The sequence below is a fragment of the Pantherophis guttatus genome, chromosome 1, assembly GCF_059756535.1.
Source record: "Pantherophis guttatus breed Tessera chromosome 1, ASM5975653v1, whole genome shotgun sequence".
Classification (NCBI taxonomy): Eukaryota; Metazoa; Chordata; class Lepidosauria; order Squamata; family Colubridae; genus Pantherophis; species Pantherophis guttatus.
Genome location: NC_142063.1, coordinates 172,279,442 through 172,295,799, shown reverse-complemented (window position 1 = coordinate 172,295,799; position 16,358 = coordinate 172,279,442). Strand labels below are relative to the sequence as shown.

The following is a 16,358-nucleotide window of genomic DNA, read 5'->3' as shown; positions in this document are numbered from 1 at the left end:
TCTGAAACCGGACGCTGGAAAGTAGTTGTCTAATATATGAGGAGATGGGGCAGGCACAATGTGGGGAATGAATAGCAAAAAATAAATAAATAAATAAAATTAAGACAGATATAGAAGCCAACCTCCTAACATTTCAAAATCTTGAAAGCCAATAAAAATATGAAACTGAGTTAGTCCTTAGTTAGAACACACAACAGGTATGCCCATGGCACAGGCACAGGAAATCATCTAAATGTTTACGCAGTACCTTTGGATCCTGATTTATTTATTAAAATGTTGAGCATTCCACATATTGTAATTGTATAAGATAATAAGTTAAAAACCTATCCATAAAACCAATGAACTGATAAAATACAGTATAATTTTAACCAAAATATATTCTCTCCAACATTCACTTTACCAAGCATACACTATAATCTTAAACCCAGAAGTGAGGCATAGTCAAAAGTAATGGTTATAGACTTTTAAATTCTGCACAATTTTCTCCAAAAGTATATCCCAAGCTCTTTACAATACAAAAAAATAAGATGTTAGACTTCTTCCTCTTTTAAAGAAAATATATAAATATATCAAGATAATTATCCACATTTTTTAAATATAGCCATTTTTTAAATATTCTGTTTTTAAAATGGCACTCTGTTTGAGGAACCGATTTATAAATCAAACACATACAAATATTAAAAAAAATGTTTTAACATTAGACAGCCTGTGCCTTGTGCATCCTGAGGTTGGGAAAAATGGGATCATTAAGAAAGCAGGATATATATATATATAAATGTGTACAATTTTAGAATTGGAGAAGACAAGACAATGTCAGAATATTCACAAAAACTTACAGAACAGAATGTAAAAAATCAGCATGTTAGCTAAAATGACATTGCTATCAACCATAAATGCATCAGTGAAAATTTGCATATAAACACAAGAACTGTTGAAAAAAACTTTTGCAATAAATCTTTTATCAGGTAACTTGGTTATAAAATTATCAGCTAAAGAATTTTTGTTTAAATATATTTGTATTAGCATAATATATGTCTGGGGCACCCATAATTACTTTGTTACAATAGTTGGTGGTGATAGTATACTGGAAGTAATATCCAGTATAACATCCAAAACACTTGAAACACACTATTTTGTTTTAACAAAATAGTCATTTTCATATAAATACCTGTTGGAATTCTCAGAAAATAGAAATTCAATCAATCCAGATGGAGAATTTTGATACAGGTAGTCCTCGACTTACGGCCACAATTGAGTCCAAAATTTCTGTTGTTAAGGGAGAGATTTGTTAAGTGAGTTTTACCCCATTTTACCACCTTTCTTGCCTCAGTTGTTTAGTGAATCACTGCAGTTGTTAAATTAGTAACCTGGCTGTTAACTAAACCTAGCTTCCTCATTGATGTTGCTTGTCAAAAGATCACAAAAGGTGATCACATAACCTCGGGATACAGCAACAGTGATAAATATGAACCAAGCAGCTGAATTTTGATCACATGATCATGGGGGTGCTGCAAAGGTGGTAACTGAAAAAACGGTCATAAGTCACTTTTTTCAGTATTATTGTAACTTTGAATGGTCACTAAACTGTTCTAAGTCAAGAATTACCTGTATTTAAGAGTAACATATAACTTAGTATATATGCTGTTAGAAAAATTAATGCAAGCCAAACATTTTAAAAAATGAAGTATTTACCTTTTTAAAAATTGAAGTTGGAAATCTATTTTAAGCATGAAGTAGCATTTTTCAGAAACTTGCTTATATATTGAAATTATTTTAAAATGTTTTCACAACTATATTGTGAGATGAAACTAGGTAGTAATGCGTTCTAAGGGCAGATTATGTGTAGAAATATTGCTTATACACAGCAGTGTTGATTAACCATTCTGTATGATCTTAAAAATCAATTGTTCTTCCAGAAAAAGTAAAAAAAAATCAAAAGAAAATTTTTTTTCCAACAGCAGCTTCATTCTAGAAGGACATCCGATAATTTTGAGAAGGTAACAAATATAGGAAGAATGATTTTGCATTTGTGATCTGAATTTAAAATACAATCACTGTGTGATATCCAAATTTAGATTCCAGATAAGGTAAAGTTACTTCTTCAAATGCAATGCATACATCCCAAAACTCCATGAGCAATTTCCAAAAAACTGGTTCTATACAATCAAAGATTCTTCAGAGAAGGTAAGGGGAAATTGACAATCTTAACAAACAGCAGGAGTGCCCATTTAGTTTCACACTGCTTTGGGATGAGTTTTGACATTGCTTAGTTTACCAACAAGATATCAAAGCCAAGCTTCATGTAAAAGATAAAACTTTTTTTCAATGACTAACACTGGTTTTACTAGGGAACACAGTGCTCTGCTTGAGAAAAATATGTAGCAAGCTGCATAACTGGGCTTTTACTGCTTAAAAATAGTTTTAACTCAACATGTAATGTGCAGAACACTCACAACGTAGCAATATGAACTACTACTTGACCTATTAGCTTACTGTTTGACCTTGAAATTGTTCCATTTCTAATTCTGATGCATTATCTTGAAAAGCCATTCCCACTTTTTTTCTCCCTTTCCAGCCCTCTTAAAGACAATCCCAAAGCAAATTTATATGATCTGAGCAACATTATTTCACAGTACAAAAAAGATTCTTGTCTCTGGTTACTTCCCATGTCTTTACTTTGGAAGAAGTCCTTACAGAGGCTCTCTGCCTTTTTTCTGGAACACCCATTGCAGCTGCAGTGTTCAAAAATGTTCTTTTTGACTTCCTTGACACTGTCAACTTTTTAATATCAGCTTTTCTTTTCTGAAGATGCTTTTTTATGGTAGTGTTCTTTGAGTGGTGCATGAGAATAGATGATTTAAGAGTACAAGATTTTTTTTTAATCTTTCCTTCTATTTGCTGAGTTGTACTTCTGGGTGGTTGTTTTCTACTGCCTTTCTTAACAAGGTCATGTTTGATAAAAATTAGCTCTGAAGTTTTTTTCGGAAACCCTGATTCTCTACTATTGATTTTTTTCCTCTGCCATGTTTTCTTTGGATTGTCTCTTTCTAAACAATCAGCAGTATGGGACTTCAAGGGACATTTGACTCTTTTCCTCTTAAATGGATTGAATTGAAAGTCACCTTCCTGCTGTGATTCATGCGACTTCAACTGTGAAATAAATAAGTGTTTACAGCATTTCTCTGAACAGTTATAGATCAAGCATTCTGATTTTTCAGATGAAATAGAAGGGTCCTCTGACTTATGATTTGAATTCATATCATTCTTCTTAACAGGGTCAAGCAAGAGAGATGTCGCATGGTTGTCTGGGGAATTGAAGGGCTTTGATATATACTGGATATCAGCTTGTTTCTTCCTGTTTCCATCAAAGTTGAGGTTCCTGAATAGCTGTCGAACATGTGCTGGCTTCTTTGTTTTCCCCCCAGCTATGCATTTGGGAGGTGTTTTTAAAATTCGATTTGTCAGAGGATCATAATACTTAATAGAGGTTTGTTTGTACTTGTACCTTACAGAATCTTTGCTATCTGTAGAATGGTGACTTTTAACTTTGGGAATCTCTTCAGCCTTGTTCCTAAATTGTTTCATCTCTGGACATGAAAGAACATAGACTAGTGTTTGTGGCTGTAAAGGGCTCATGATTTTGGTATAAGATTTAGGAAGCTTAAGAGCACATAACCTAGTTTTCATGGTAGGCGTTTTCTCATTCTCTGACCAAAGAAGGTTGGCCATCTGATCTTGTAGCTGATAGTCCTTCCTAATTATTTTTTGCTTTACTACCGGATACTGTATTAAACTTGTTTGTGTGCCATGGCTAACCTTGACTACTTGGCATCTTGAGGCAAGGCGGCAAATTCTTTTTTTGGGATTCTTCAGGGGCTTTGGAACATGTATTTCTGAAGTTGCAGATAAGTTACTGAAGTCAGGACCATCACTTAGCCCATCAGTAAATTCTGGAAGCCCTTTAGCGGGCCCAGCCTCTGTTTTGTTAGGTGCAACTGCATTGATCCTCTCATCAGTCTTTTGAGGTTTTTTTCTCAGTGCACGATGAGCCAAGGGCTCAGTATCAAAATGGCAGCGGAAGCGGCCTTCTCTAAAATCCCGCACAAGTGCTTCAATTTTCATATCATCTTCGTACATGATCTGAGACCAGGTTTTTCCTACAAAGGAAGGAGGCACATGAGGCAGAGCTGGAAGAACTGGTTCTTTATTTTGAATTGAAATATCATTCTCTTCTTCTGCTATTTGCTGCACTGAAACATTTTTAAAAATGGAGCTGAGTTGGGTCCCATAATTTTCATCTTGTAGATTTACTTTAACTTCTTTGAGAAGTTCTAGATTTTTAGCAGCTAACTTGGAAAGATTTGCTTGTGAATCAACAGCTGCATCACAATCAAAACTCATATCTGAACCATGCAGACTACTGTAATCCAAAAGTGACAGAATATTTACACAGGAATTTGTATCTTCTCCTCTGCAAGGCAACTCTTTGGGAGGAGGTTCATAACAGTATTTCAAAACGACTTGTTCAATTATTTCATTTATAGAACTTTCAGCACTTTTACACAAATGTTCTTTTTGTCTTGGTAATTGGGGAGCTGCTTGAAAATTCAGGGAATTGCTGGTGCCCACAGGTTTTCTAGCATTCCTGAGACAGAGATTAATCTGAGTTTCATCCTGAGATTCTAAGTCATCTTGTTTTAAAAAAAGTTGACCTGAGATTAAAGAGTTGCCTTTATTATAGACAGGACTCTCATGAAAGTGTGAAACAGTTTTTGACAGGACTGGCTGTAAAACAAGATTTTTCTTTGAATTAAAAAATCCATCTTGGTTGCATATATCTTGGGTAGCTTCTTCACATATGTCATCTGCTTTTACTGGATAGCTAATATTTTTTGCAAGTCTATGAGGAGTGGATGGTATCTGGATAGCAGGTAATGGATCGGGTAAAACATCCCTAGCTGTAAATGAGACTTTTTGACTACTATTTTCGGTCAAAAAGTTTGTTGGACCAAGATTATTTATATTACTGGCAATATCCAGATTTTGTTGTGACGCTCCTAGTTTGGGATGTTGTCCCCTTCCCAGAGTCTGGATAGGTAGACATTCTACAGAAGCCTTCTTCTGCTTTTCGTGGCTCTGGGAAATAAGGCAGCCTGATTCAGCAGTGAATCCACTCTCAATGTTTGGATTTTCCACCCTGCTTGTCTGTCTCTCCTTCTCTTTGACTTCCATTGAAACAGCAGCCCCATCTTTTGCAAGAAGCTGGGAGTTGAATGGCATGTCATCGTAAGTTGGTCTAGGGAAAGGGAAAAAATACACATCAATATTATAACTTATTGAACATTAAAGCAGAATGCACAACTAAGAGATGAAAAGCCAGGAGAGTTAATAAAACTTTAATGGTCCTATTACAGTAGTATAACTAGCAGTACAGCTGCAAACCAAACTGGCTTATAAACCACTCAGGAACATACAAGTTTGAGCTCTGAATTTCATGGATTCATATATTGTTTAAATCCCACTACTATATAATGGTGAGGCATGATAGGGAACTTTCAACATTCTCCATCATTGGGGAGATGGCACCATGATCTCCATAATTATTTTTTGTGTCAAATTTTTCTGTCACAATAGTTAATATGTTCTGAGATACAAAAATCATGGTTCCTCTCTGGGTCCACATAAGACACCCATAAACTAACCAGATTAGTTGAAATGGCATGACACAGAAATCTGCAAATTAATCAACTAGAATATATATAAATCTATTATAGCTGCATAAAAAACAAAAGAAAACAATCCCTCCAATCTCACTTGCATTTGTGTACAAAAATGTTTTTCAACTCATGACCTGCCTTTTCTGTTAACTAAATCTTGTCATTTCTGTCAATAGTCATTCCACTACAGGATACCATGGGATTTTAATTTTTAAAATCCTTAGTAAATCAATTCTGCTGCTGCACTTCTACTCTTCAATGGTAATATAGTCCTTGTCCTATGATCATTCGTTTAGTCACCAAAGTTATGACAATGATGAAAAAATAGATTTATGATATGTCCTTGGAGGTCTGGCAGTTCCAGCAGTCCCCCACCCCACCCCATGTGATTATTGGTACTGGGACACTCGGCAATCCATATGCACTCATGACTGATTGCCAAAGATCGCACAATCACAAGATCATCATTTGCAACCTTTCCTGCCGACTTCCCTGGAAAGTCAAAGCTTGCCCCACCTTGTGCTTGGACTGTGCTGATCACTGACACACCCTCTATGTCTCTTGCCACACTTCCCCTGCACCCTCATGCATCCCTTCACATCCTCCCCAGTCTCTATGCACTCCACTCTCTTGCACCCTCCTAGACCCACACAAAGCCTCTTGTGCAATCCCACATGCCCTTCCTGAGTTGAACAGTGCCACTTGCACAACCCCATGCACCCTCCTTGAGCTTCATGGCCCTTCTCATGTACCTCTAAGCATCCTCCATGCCAGCCACAGCACCTCTCGCGACACTTTTAATGACCCTCCTGACCCATATGGTGCCTCTTGTGCACTTTCTTTGAGCCTCCCAGTGCCTCTCACAGACATCTTTACACCTCAACTTGTGCAGCACCTCTTGTGCACACTCCCCAACCTGTGCAGTGTTTTTAACACACTCCCATGCACCCTCTAACTCCCTTTTGCATCTGATACCTCCACTTTGGTTGTGGAGAGCCAGCAGGAAGTTGCCTCGCTTAGTGAATGTGGGATTTATTTAACAATGGCAACTGGGACTGTAGGGATTGCCATTGCTAAGTGACCTCATTACTTAGCAATGGAAATTCCAGTTCCAGTTGTACTTTAAGTTGTGGACAACCTATATATATATAAATAAATGATTACAATTAAATTTTAAGATTCTAAGAAAAAAATCAATAACATAAAATGTTAAAGATACTGTGAAGAATGTTACTATATGTATACACACACACACACACACACACACACATATTCTTGTTGTCTGTTGAAATCTGATAGATATACTGAATTTAAAAACCCGCTATATAAAACTGCTGCAGTTAGAAATATCTTCCGCACCATCAATATAGCACACCACATACAAGCTCAAAGTTTTTTTAAAAATCCTTCTTTAGTCTCCTAACTTTTATAAATAATATATCAAGTATGTCAACTGAAGAATTAAATAGTGAGAAATAACAAAAGTATCCTCAGAATCAATGCTCAAACAGAATTTTATGAATAGATTTTGAAAGGCAACTTAAAGCTCTGAATCCTCACTTCCCAATTAATATTCCACAAAATGATTTAAGTTCAGTACAAAGTGACTCTAGTCCAGGGGAGGGTTGCAACTTGCCAGTTACGTAATGGTTTGATGGAAACATGACAGAGATGAAGGGGGGGGGGGGAAATAAAGGTTAACCTGGGAATCTCACTCACGTCACAGAAGAGAATGCTTCTTCCCCACTCATCTGCCATACCAACCTCTAATAGATGACTCCAGAGCTTAGCTTGGTCATTCAGCAAAGGCCTCTCCTACCTTTAGAAAGGACTCATCTCTCCCTCCATATAGCATTCTTCCTCATTTTTTGTAATTTTGCAATAATAGAAGGTGCAGACCTAACCAGGCTTGGAATCAATTTACTTCAGTGATCATAATATTGTTAAATAATACGTCCAATTTATGAGTTGCTGCAAAATAGAAATAGAACTTATAATTTCCTTTGAAGGAAACCCATGAAATTTATATCAGGCTTATTTCTTACTATGACTAGAATCACTTATCAAATGAGTCAGGGTTAGGGCACTCTGCTATATAAAGAAAGGCAACTATTTATCACAATGGCCATTATCTGAATATCATGCTAAGCAGTTCACTTTTAGTGAGATATGAACCAGCTTAGCCTCTTCCTGGAAGACAAAGTCTCCTCCTTTCCTGAAGTTTAGTGCTTTCATTTCGACTTTTGTTAATGGAATTAGGAACTATTATTATACATGGTCACATTAAACAAGCCAGCTTTAGAAATAAAACAGCTTGAAATTACTATAGTTTCATTCTAGTTACCGTAAATAAAAATGGAAGTAAATGGAGGAAGGAAAATTGTGCAAAGCCAGTAGGTTATGCTTATTCATATTGCACCAAAGCTTGGTTGACTATATCTCTACTGTTTTAAAGTCGGGATGTCAATCTATTGTTCACAATTCTTCTAAAAGTTACTATGAAATTTTAATTTTTATATGACCAAGAGGGGGAAAATTATATGGAGGGAATTGTAATAATGTATTTAATTTAACATTTGTCCTGGCACCACTTAGTTTTTGCAATGCAATTGCTAGCACATCTCTTAAGTGAAATCAATTACTGACACATGGCACTCAATACATAACTTCACACCATATACATCTTTTCTGACATTTATATTACTATTAATTTAGAAAATAGTTCATAATATTGATTATATATGACAAACTTCAAATTCAATGATAGTACATTCAGAACCAAGACACTAAATCGCAAAATATGCTACTGTATTAGTTACTATTTAACTATCACATCAGCATTTTATATTTGCAACTGCAAATGTCTTAGTTTATAACTTTATTTTTTAGATCAAATTTTATTCCCTTCTCTTTCTCATGTTTTTCACTTTTTATTTTAGTTTTCATATATTCATGGACTGAAACAGATATGTAAATCTCCTAGGTTTTTCAAATCCCAGTTGGTTTGTTCGCTTGGAGTGAATAGCAAATATTGAAAATATTCCCTCTGAGCCTGTAAGGAATGCACCTACAGTAAAGTGTTGGCTTAGCAACTAAAACATCTCTGATTGAAAGTGTCTAAGTAGTGATTCCTCCAAATTAGAGGAATGGCTTTGCTCTAAACATCAGCACCATGTGATATTCAAATGGTTTCCTGACAAGCTTCAAATTTATTGCAATAGGAATACCCAAAAAGTAATTTTTCATATGGTAGACTTTTTCCCTTAGTCATATATTCCTTCGGAATATTTGAAATGCCATCCATATTTTCAACAGCATCACCAACAAAAAATGCTCTTTCTGAATTGCTTTTTAAGAATATGACTGCAGGCTCTGATATATTGATAATATTTTTCATATGACTAACCTAATTTTAAGTACTTTGGATAAGACCTTTTATTAATTGCCCAGTTGTTGCTTAAATTGTTCAAACACAACATTCTTTTCAATCTCATGGGGAAGATCTAATTTATAACCATCTGCTTTCTAATGCAAAACTGAAGCAAAATGGTCATTAGAATAGCAATTTGTAGCTGGCAGGAAGTCACAAGTCTTGGGTAGGTGCTAGGGAGGTGACTGGGCAAGGGAAGGGTGCTGCAGGCACATGCTATAGAGTTCGAGATCCTTGAGATCTCATACTCCACAGCAGGCTCCTTGGGAAAAAAAGCAATTGCAGCAATTTATGGGAGTGATTTTAGACCTTCCCTGCTAGCTTCCCATTGACTTTGTTTGTGGGAAGATGGCAGGAAAGGTCACAATCACATGACCATGGGATGCTGTAACCATTGTAGGAGTGAGCCAGCTGCCAAGTACCTGAATTGTGATCATGTGACCATTGCTGCAATGGGCAGAATTTCAAGAAGTGGTTGTAAGCACCATACTTCTTCAGTGTCATTGGAACTTCAAATAGTTATTGAACAAGCAATTGTAAACCACGGACTATCTATAGTGCCCATCTTAGTTGAGAATTCTGAAGTATTTCCCTCTTAACTCACTGGAGAAATCCACTTGGTAAAGTTAAGTATGATCTGTTATAAAGATCCAAAATTAGGAACATGAAATATATACTATAAAAAAGTGCAACCCACGATTGTCAACTCTTAAAAGAACCCTCACTTTTTAAAAACTTGTTAAATATTTAAAGGAAACTAAACTAAACTAAACCCTTTAAAAGCAGTATCTTTTAAACTGCTTTAGGAAATTGCTTAGGAGGTCATATGTTAATCACTCTAGTATTAAAGAGCCCAGATTGCATTGCAGAGTGATGCAGATATCTAATTTATTAGCTAGCTCATTCATACTGTTTTTCAGGTACTTTGGTTCTCAGATTGATCTATAGTTTCATTTATACTGTCTTCTTTCAATAGGTAGATTTCTTTCTTTTTTTTTTTTATTGAAAAAGTTTTTCAAATACAAGTTTTTCCCCCTTTTCCTCCCTTCTTCCCTAACCCCCCCTCACCACCCATCCCCCCCTGTGACTTCTTCTTCACAACAATAAGCTAATTCATAATTAATTACATAATATTTTACCATGCCCTTACTCACTCCTCAAAGTACTGACCCTTAGCAAAGTATTCTTATAACTCCGCTTTTCTCCGCTTTTCACAATCTACCCTTTTTCTCCTCCCCCAAACTTATAAAATATTATTATTATTACAACAACATAACCTTTACTTTTATATATATTATATATATTAATTTAACATTTCAAAGCAGCCTTCTCCAAATTTAACATTTGTTCAGTTCTATCCGATTCTTCCACTCCCCAAAATATATGTCTTAAAAATCCTTTTTCTTAAACTAATCAATCACTAAACTAGCCTATTTCAACCCAGTTTCCTGCAAGATTACCATACACTACAATTCTAAATATAATCCACTGCCCACTCTACTAAAATATACATATGTCTATATATACATTCCATTTTATAAAAAAAGACAATAACTTTAAATTTATAATTCATTTAGTATCTTCTTTGATGTCTTTCCACTAGATTGTTAAATCCATCATCCATAATAGGGTAACATAGCATCCTGGTGCAACAGTTTATTCAAAATCTTCAGTCATCTTCTGCCCCCATCAATAATAAATATCCTCATGTATATATAAAAATAAAAACAACCACCCGAGTGACATTATAATTATATTCCATATAGTTGTAATTGTGGTTTTCATCAGGATTATAAATCCCCATCATCTTTGTGGGTAACATGCCCAAGATGGCGACGGTTGCCGAGATCGCGGCTTGAGGATGAGGGACTGACCTACCCTTTGGGGTCTTTGGGGGTCGTTGTGAAGATCTACGACCCCAGGCCCGGTTAGGAGAACTCTCTGCCCACACGGAGAGGGTTTTCCCCTCCGGATATTGAGGTTGGGCAGAGAGAGAGAGAGCGGGCGATGTCGGGAGCAGCGGACTGCTTCAGCTGGGCGTCGGCAGCGTTTCCTCCAGCTGGAGTCCACGTGGGCGTCGGAATCGGCGTGGCGGCGTTTTTTGCCTGGGGCGCTGCGGTACGGCGATTTCCCAGGCTGAGGGGTTGCCCGGAGTGCTATGGGAGTTGCCGGATTTCCCACGAGATCTTTGGGACGCTGCCAGACCCTTTTGGGCGCTACGGCAGCGACGGCGGCGATGGCATGACGACGGCAGCTGTGATGGCAGCCCAGGGGGTCTGGCAGGGAGGAGACACCCCCCCCCGGAAGTTGGGGATGGGGGGGGCAACGAGGCCGGGAGATCATCTGCCTTTTGGGTCGGGCAAGGACCTGGCATGAGACGCTTTCAGATCTTGGGATGCCTCCATTGTTATGTGGGGGCTGGGGGGGGGGGGCTAGAGATAACTGCCCCTGTTTCCCCCCAATGCTTCTCTACCAGGACTATGCCCACCTTGGATTGTCGGCTAGCTCACTGACTCACCTGACGCCAAGTTTATTTTCATCTGAACTTTCCCTAACTGTGGGGAGGACTATTTAAATCTGAATGGGGGCTGGTACATGGCTCCATCCCATCAGCTGAGAGGGCTGGGCTCAGTTAAACCACCGTGAGAGGGTGGCTCTGATGTCGGGGCCCCTGGGGGCTGAACTGGGATGATATTGAATTCTTGCATCTGCCAGCAGAGGGGACCTGACCATCGGACCAACCGCCGTGAGAGGGCGGTTTTTGGACCTGAGCCCCGGATGCTGTGCTGTCTGCATTGGTTCATCGCTGCCATCTCACCACAAGAGGGGGTCGAAATGGTTGATCGGACCTCCGTGAGAGGGTGGTTGGGTCTCCCCCCTTCCCCCCCTTGGATTGTGGTCGACCTGGAACTTGACTTCGTCCTCTGTTGTGAGGGGACAGTGGACCGGTCCTGTTGAAAATGTTTTTGAGACTCCCATTCCATGTCTCTCCCCTGGACCTTCTATATGGACCCCTAAGATATGGTTGCTCCCATCCTCTGTGGTCAAGATGTATTCCGCAGCGGAGCTTCTTGGTCTGCGAGACTCCCCCCTCTCGCAGGCTTGGCCCTCCACTCTATCGAGGGCCTACCTCGATGACGGGCTTTGGAACCCCGAGAGGTGGCATGCCGCAAAGAGGGGGTTGTGGGGTTTTTTAAAATTGTCTTTTTGTAATCTTTTAAGGGGCTTAGGGCGGGGGGTGGGGAGGGAGGGGCATAGGTCAGGCCCGTTACAGGGGCATGGAACGGAAGGCGGGGAGCGGGGTGTGGAGGAGCTCAGTGTGGATAGGGTGGAGGGCAGTTCTATCAGGACCGTGGTTGGGAGGGGCAGATATGGCGGGAGTAGGGGGCCACATCAGGTGGTGGGGGCACGCACCCGCTATCTCCAAGCGGTGGCATGCCTCGGCCCCCATGACTCTTCTCGTTTCCCCGGCTGTCCAGAGTCTCAGAGCCCAGGCCTTAGACTGATGTTGTGCAATGCCAGGTCCGTGGTTAATAAGGCCCCCCTCATTTGTGAGCTAATACAGGAGGGGGGTGCGGACCTGGCAGGTATTACGGAGACCTGGCTGGGCCAAGAGGGGGGGGTCCCCCTCGTAGAGATGTGCCCACCAGGTTTCCGCGCATTCCATCAGCCAAGGGCCCAGGGCAGGGGTGGGGGGGTGGCGGTCGTTATAAAGGAAGGTCTTGATCCGAGGGAGGCCACTGTACCTCAGATAGCCGGATGTGAGTCTCTCCTGGTGAAGTGGGGCCATGGGATGCAGGTGGGCCTGCTGATCGCGTACCTGGCTCCCTGCCACGTGCCCGAGCTTCTCAACGTTATTGCCGGGGTGGCGGTTGATACCCCCAGACTTTTGGTCATGGGGGATTTCAACCTGCCATCTACCGGTGGGGCGTCTGGGATGGCTCGGGAGTTTATGGCTTCCATGACAGCCATGGACCTGACACAATTAATTCATGGCCCCACTCACGCGGGAGGACACACTCTGGACTTGGTTTTTATCTCTGGTCAGTGGCGGAGTGGTCTGGATATAGGGGATATAGTTATTGAACCCCTGTCATGGTCGGACCATTCTCTCCTGAGACTGGACCTTTCGACCGCTGCACCCCACTGCAGGGAGGCGGAACCGACCAGGTGGTTCCGCCCCAGGCGCCTGATGGATCCTGATAGGTTCCAGAGGGAGCTTGGGCCAGTTCCTGAAACTCTGGCACACGACTCGGCTGAAGATCTGGTGGCTGCCTGGGATAGGACAGCCGCCGGTGCTCTGGACCGAGTCGTGCCTTTGCGGCCTCTGACCCGACGCCGAACCTGCCCGGCCCCTTGGTTTTCCGAGGAGCTGAGGGGGATGAAGCGCCGGAAAAGACGCCTAGAGAGTGGTTGGAGGGCAAGTCGCTCCGAATCCGACCGAACACTAGTTAGGTCTCATATTAAGACCTATCTAGTGGCGATAAAAGCGGCAAAGCGTAACCACTTTTCCACTCTTATTGCATCAGCAGATAACCGCCCAGCCGCCTTGTTTAGGGTGACCCGCTCCCTCCTACATCAGGGAGCACGGGAGGACCCCTTGCAAGGGCAGGCTGAGGATTTTGCACAGTATCTGCACGATAAAATCGCTCAGATTCGGGAAGGCTTGGACTCTGACTGGGTAGATCCCGGCGGGGTGACTGAGGCTGGTCTTGAGAATGTTACCTGGGATGAGTTCGACCCTGTGACTCCTGAGGACGTGGACAGGATCCTGGGGAGATTAAACGCAACCACATGTTTATTGGACCCGTGCCCCTCCTGGCTGGTACTGGCCACCCGGGAGGTAACACGAGGCTGGCTCCAGAGGATCATAAATGCTTCTCTGAGAGAGGGTTTCTTGCCTCCCGCCTTGAAAGAGGCGGTGGTGAGGCCCCTCCTCAAGAAGCCTTCTCTGGACCCGGCCGTTTTGGCAAACTATCGTCCGGTCTCCAACCTTCGCTTTGTTGCGAAGGTTGTGGAGAGTGTGGTTGTGCGACAGCTCCCACAGTTCCTGGATGAAACCGTCTATCTAGATCCGTGCCAGTCCGGCTTCAGGCCTGGGTACAGCACGGAGACGGCATTGGTCGCATTGGTGGATGATCTCTGGAGGGCTCGGGACAGGGGTTGTTCCTCTGTTCTGGTCCTGTTAGACCTCTCAGCGGCTTTTGATACCATCGACCATGGTATCATGCTGCGCCGGCTGGAGGGACTGGGGGTGGGAGGCACCGTGTTGCGGTGGTTCTCCTCCTATCTCTCTGACCGGTCGCAGTCTGTGTTGGCAGGGGGGCAGAGGTCGACCTCGAGGCGCCTTGCTTGCGGGGTGCCGCAAGGGTCGGTCCTCTCGCCGCTCCTGTTCAACATTTATGTGAAGCCGCTGGGTGAGATCATCCGCGGTTTTGGGGTGCGATGCCATCTGTACGCTGATGACACTCAGCTGTACATTTCCACCCCAGACCACCCCAATGATGCCCTCGAAGTGATGTCCCAGTGTCTGGAGGCCGTGCGGGTCTGGATGGGGAGGAACAGGCTTCGGCTCAACCCTTCCAAGACCGAGTGGCTGTGGATGCCGGCGTCCCGGTATAGCCAGCTGGTGCCATCGCTGGCTATTGGGGGCGAGTCACTGACCCCCACAGAGGGGGCTCGCAACTTGGGCGTCCTCCTGGACACACGGCTGTCTTTAGAAGAGCATATGACGGCCGTGGCCAGGGGGGCTTTTTATCAGGTTCGCCTGATACGCCAGTTGCGCCCCTTTCTGGATCGGGACTCCTTGTGCACAGTCACTCATGCCTTGGTTACGTCACGCCTGGACTACTGTAACGCTCTCTACATGGGGCTCCCCCTGAGGAGCACCCGGAGGCTCCAGCTGGTGCAGAATGCGGCCGCGCGGGTGATTATGGGAGCGACGTGGCGCTCCCACGTAACACCTCTCCTGCGCGAGCTGCATTGGCTCCCGGTGGTCTTCCGGGTGCGCTTTAAGGTGTTGGTTCTCATCTTTAAAGCGCTCCATGGCTTAGGGCCAGGGTATTTGCGAGACCGCCTGCTGCTACCGATAACCTCCCACCGGCCAATACGCTCTCACAGAGAGGGCCTCCTCGGGGTGCCGTCGGTCAGGCAATGTCGGCTGGCGGCCCCCAGGGGGCGAGCCTTCTCTGTGGGGGCACCCGCCCTGTGGAATGAGCTGCCTCCTGGAATACTATTGATCCCGGACCTCCGGACCTTCCGTAAAGCCCTGAAGACGTTTTTATTTCATCAAGCCGGCCTAGCCTAAATGGTTTTTAATTGGGATTTTAAATTTTATGGATTTGGGGTTTTAAAAATTTGGGTAGCCAATGATTTAATTCTTTTAATTATCTTAACTTTTGCATTTGTATGTTTTTTAATTTTGGCTGTTCACCGCCCTGAGTCCCTTCTGGGAGAAGGGCGGTATACAAATTAAATTAATAAATAAATAATAAATAAATAACAGCCAGATCTTCTGCATGCCCCAGCATGACTCTCTTGCCTTGTAACTCAAAATAGATATAATATATTTATCGGTAAAAGAAATCCAAAATAGATAGTTCAAATCCAACAATGTAAGGCTCTTTCCACATCCCAAAATCACGGCATTGCAGAGATCTGCCACTTTCCTCAAGATAGTATTAAACGATAATTCGCCTCCAATATCTTTTCACATGTTCATTTATTTTTTTAAAATCCCTGGTTTCACTGTTGCTTGGTTTAGAAACTACTATTTCTACGAAATCTGTTTCTTTTCTTTTTCTTTTGCGGGTTGCATTTCCATCCAGATTTCCTTCCTACAAGTTGTGTATCAGCTGATCGGTTGTCATTCTGCTTTGTAAATTGATCTTGTTGGTTTTGTTTTATTATCCCATATGTCTTTTCCTTCACTTGTATATCAACTGGTTGATTTACGCACTTGTTTGTAAGTTGATAGTTAATCACATTAGAATCAGATGACACTGCTCTCAAATTTATAGACAGTCCAGCTGGGGTATCCAAGGAGTCCAAAGACAGTTTATCTACCACAGCCTCTGTAATTTGATGTTTTCCCTTTATTTCCAACTCCTTTTGCTTGTCCTGTGTTATGCCTAAAGATGTTAAATTTATTTTTAAAATTTTTTGATAAAATTCTTCCGCTTTTTCGACAGTATCCAGTTGGTATCTTACTC

At 41.9% G+C, this 16,358-nt stretch overlaps 1 protein-coding gene across 1 annotated transcript in view; it reads right to left on the bottom strand.

Moving 5' to 3' along the window:
- Positions 1-248: 248 nt before the first annotated feature.
- The window catches only part of ZDBF2 (zinc finger DBF-type containing 2), a 45,695-nt gene continuing 29,585 nt past the window's right edge, over positions 249-16,358 (bottom strand). Inside the window, 2 exon segments of the mRNA XM_034431575.3 lie at positions 249-2,717; positions 2,719-5,296. Coding sequence (XP_034287466.2) covers positions 2,691-2,717; positions 2,719-5,296 — 2,605 coding nt within the window. The 3' untranslated portion in view covers positions 249-2,690.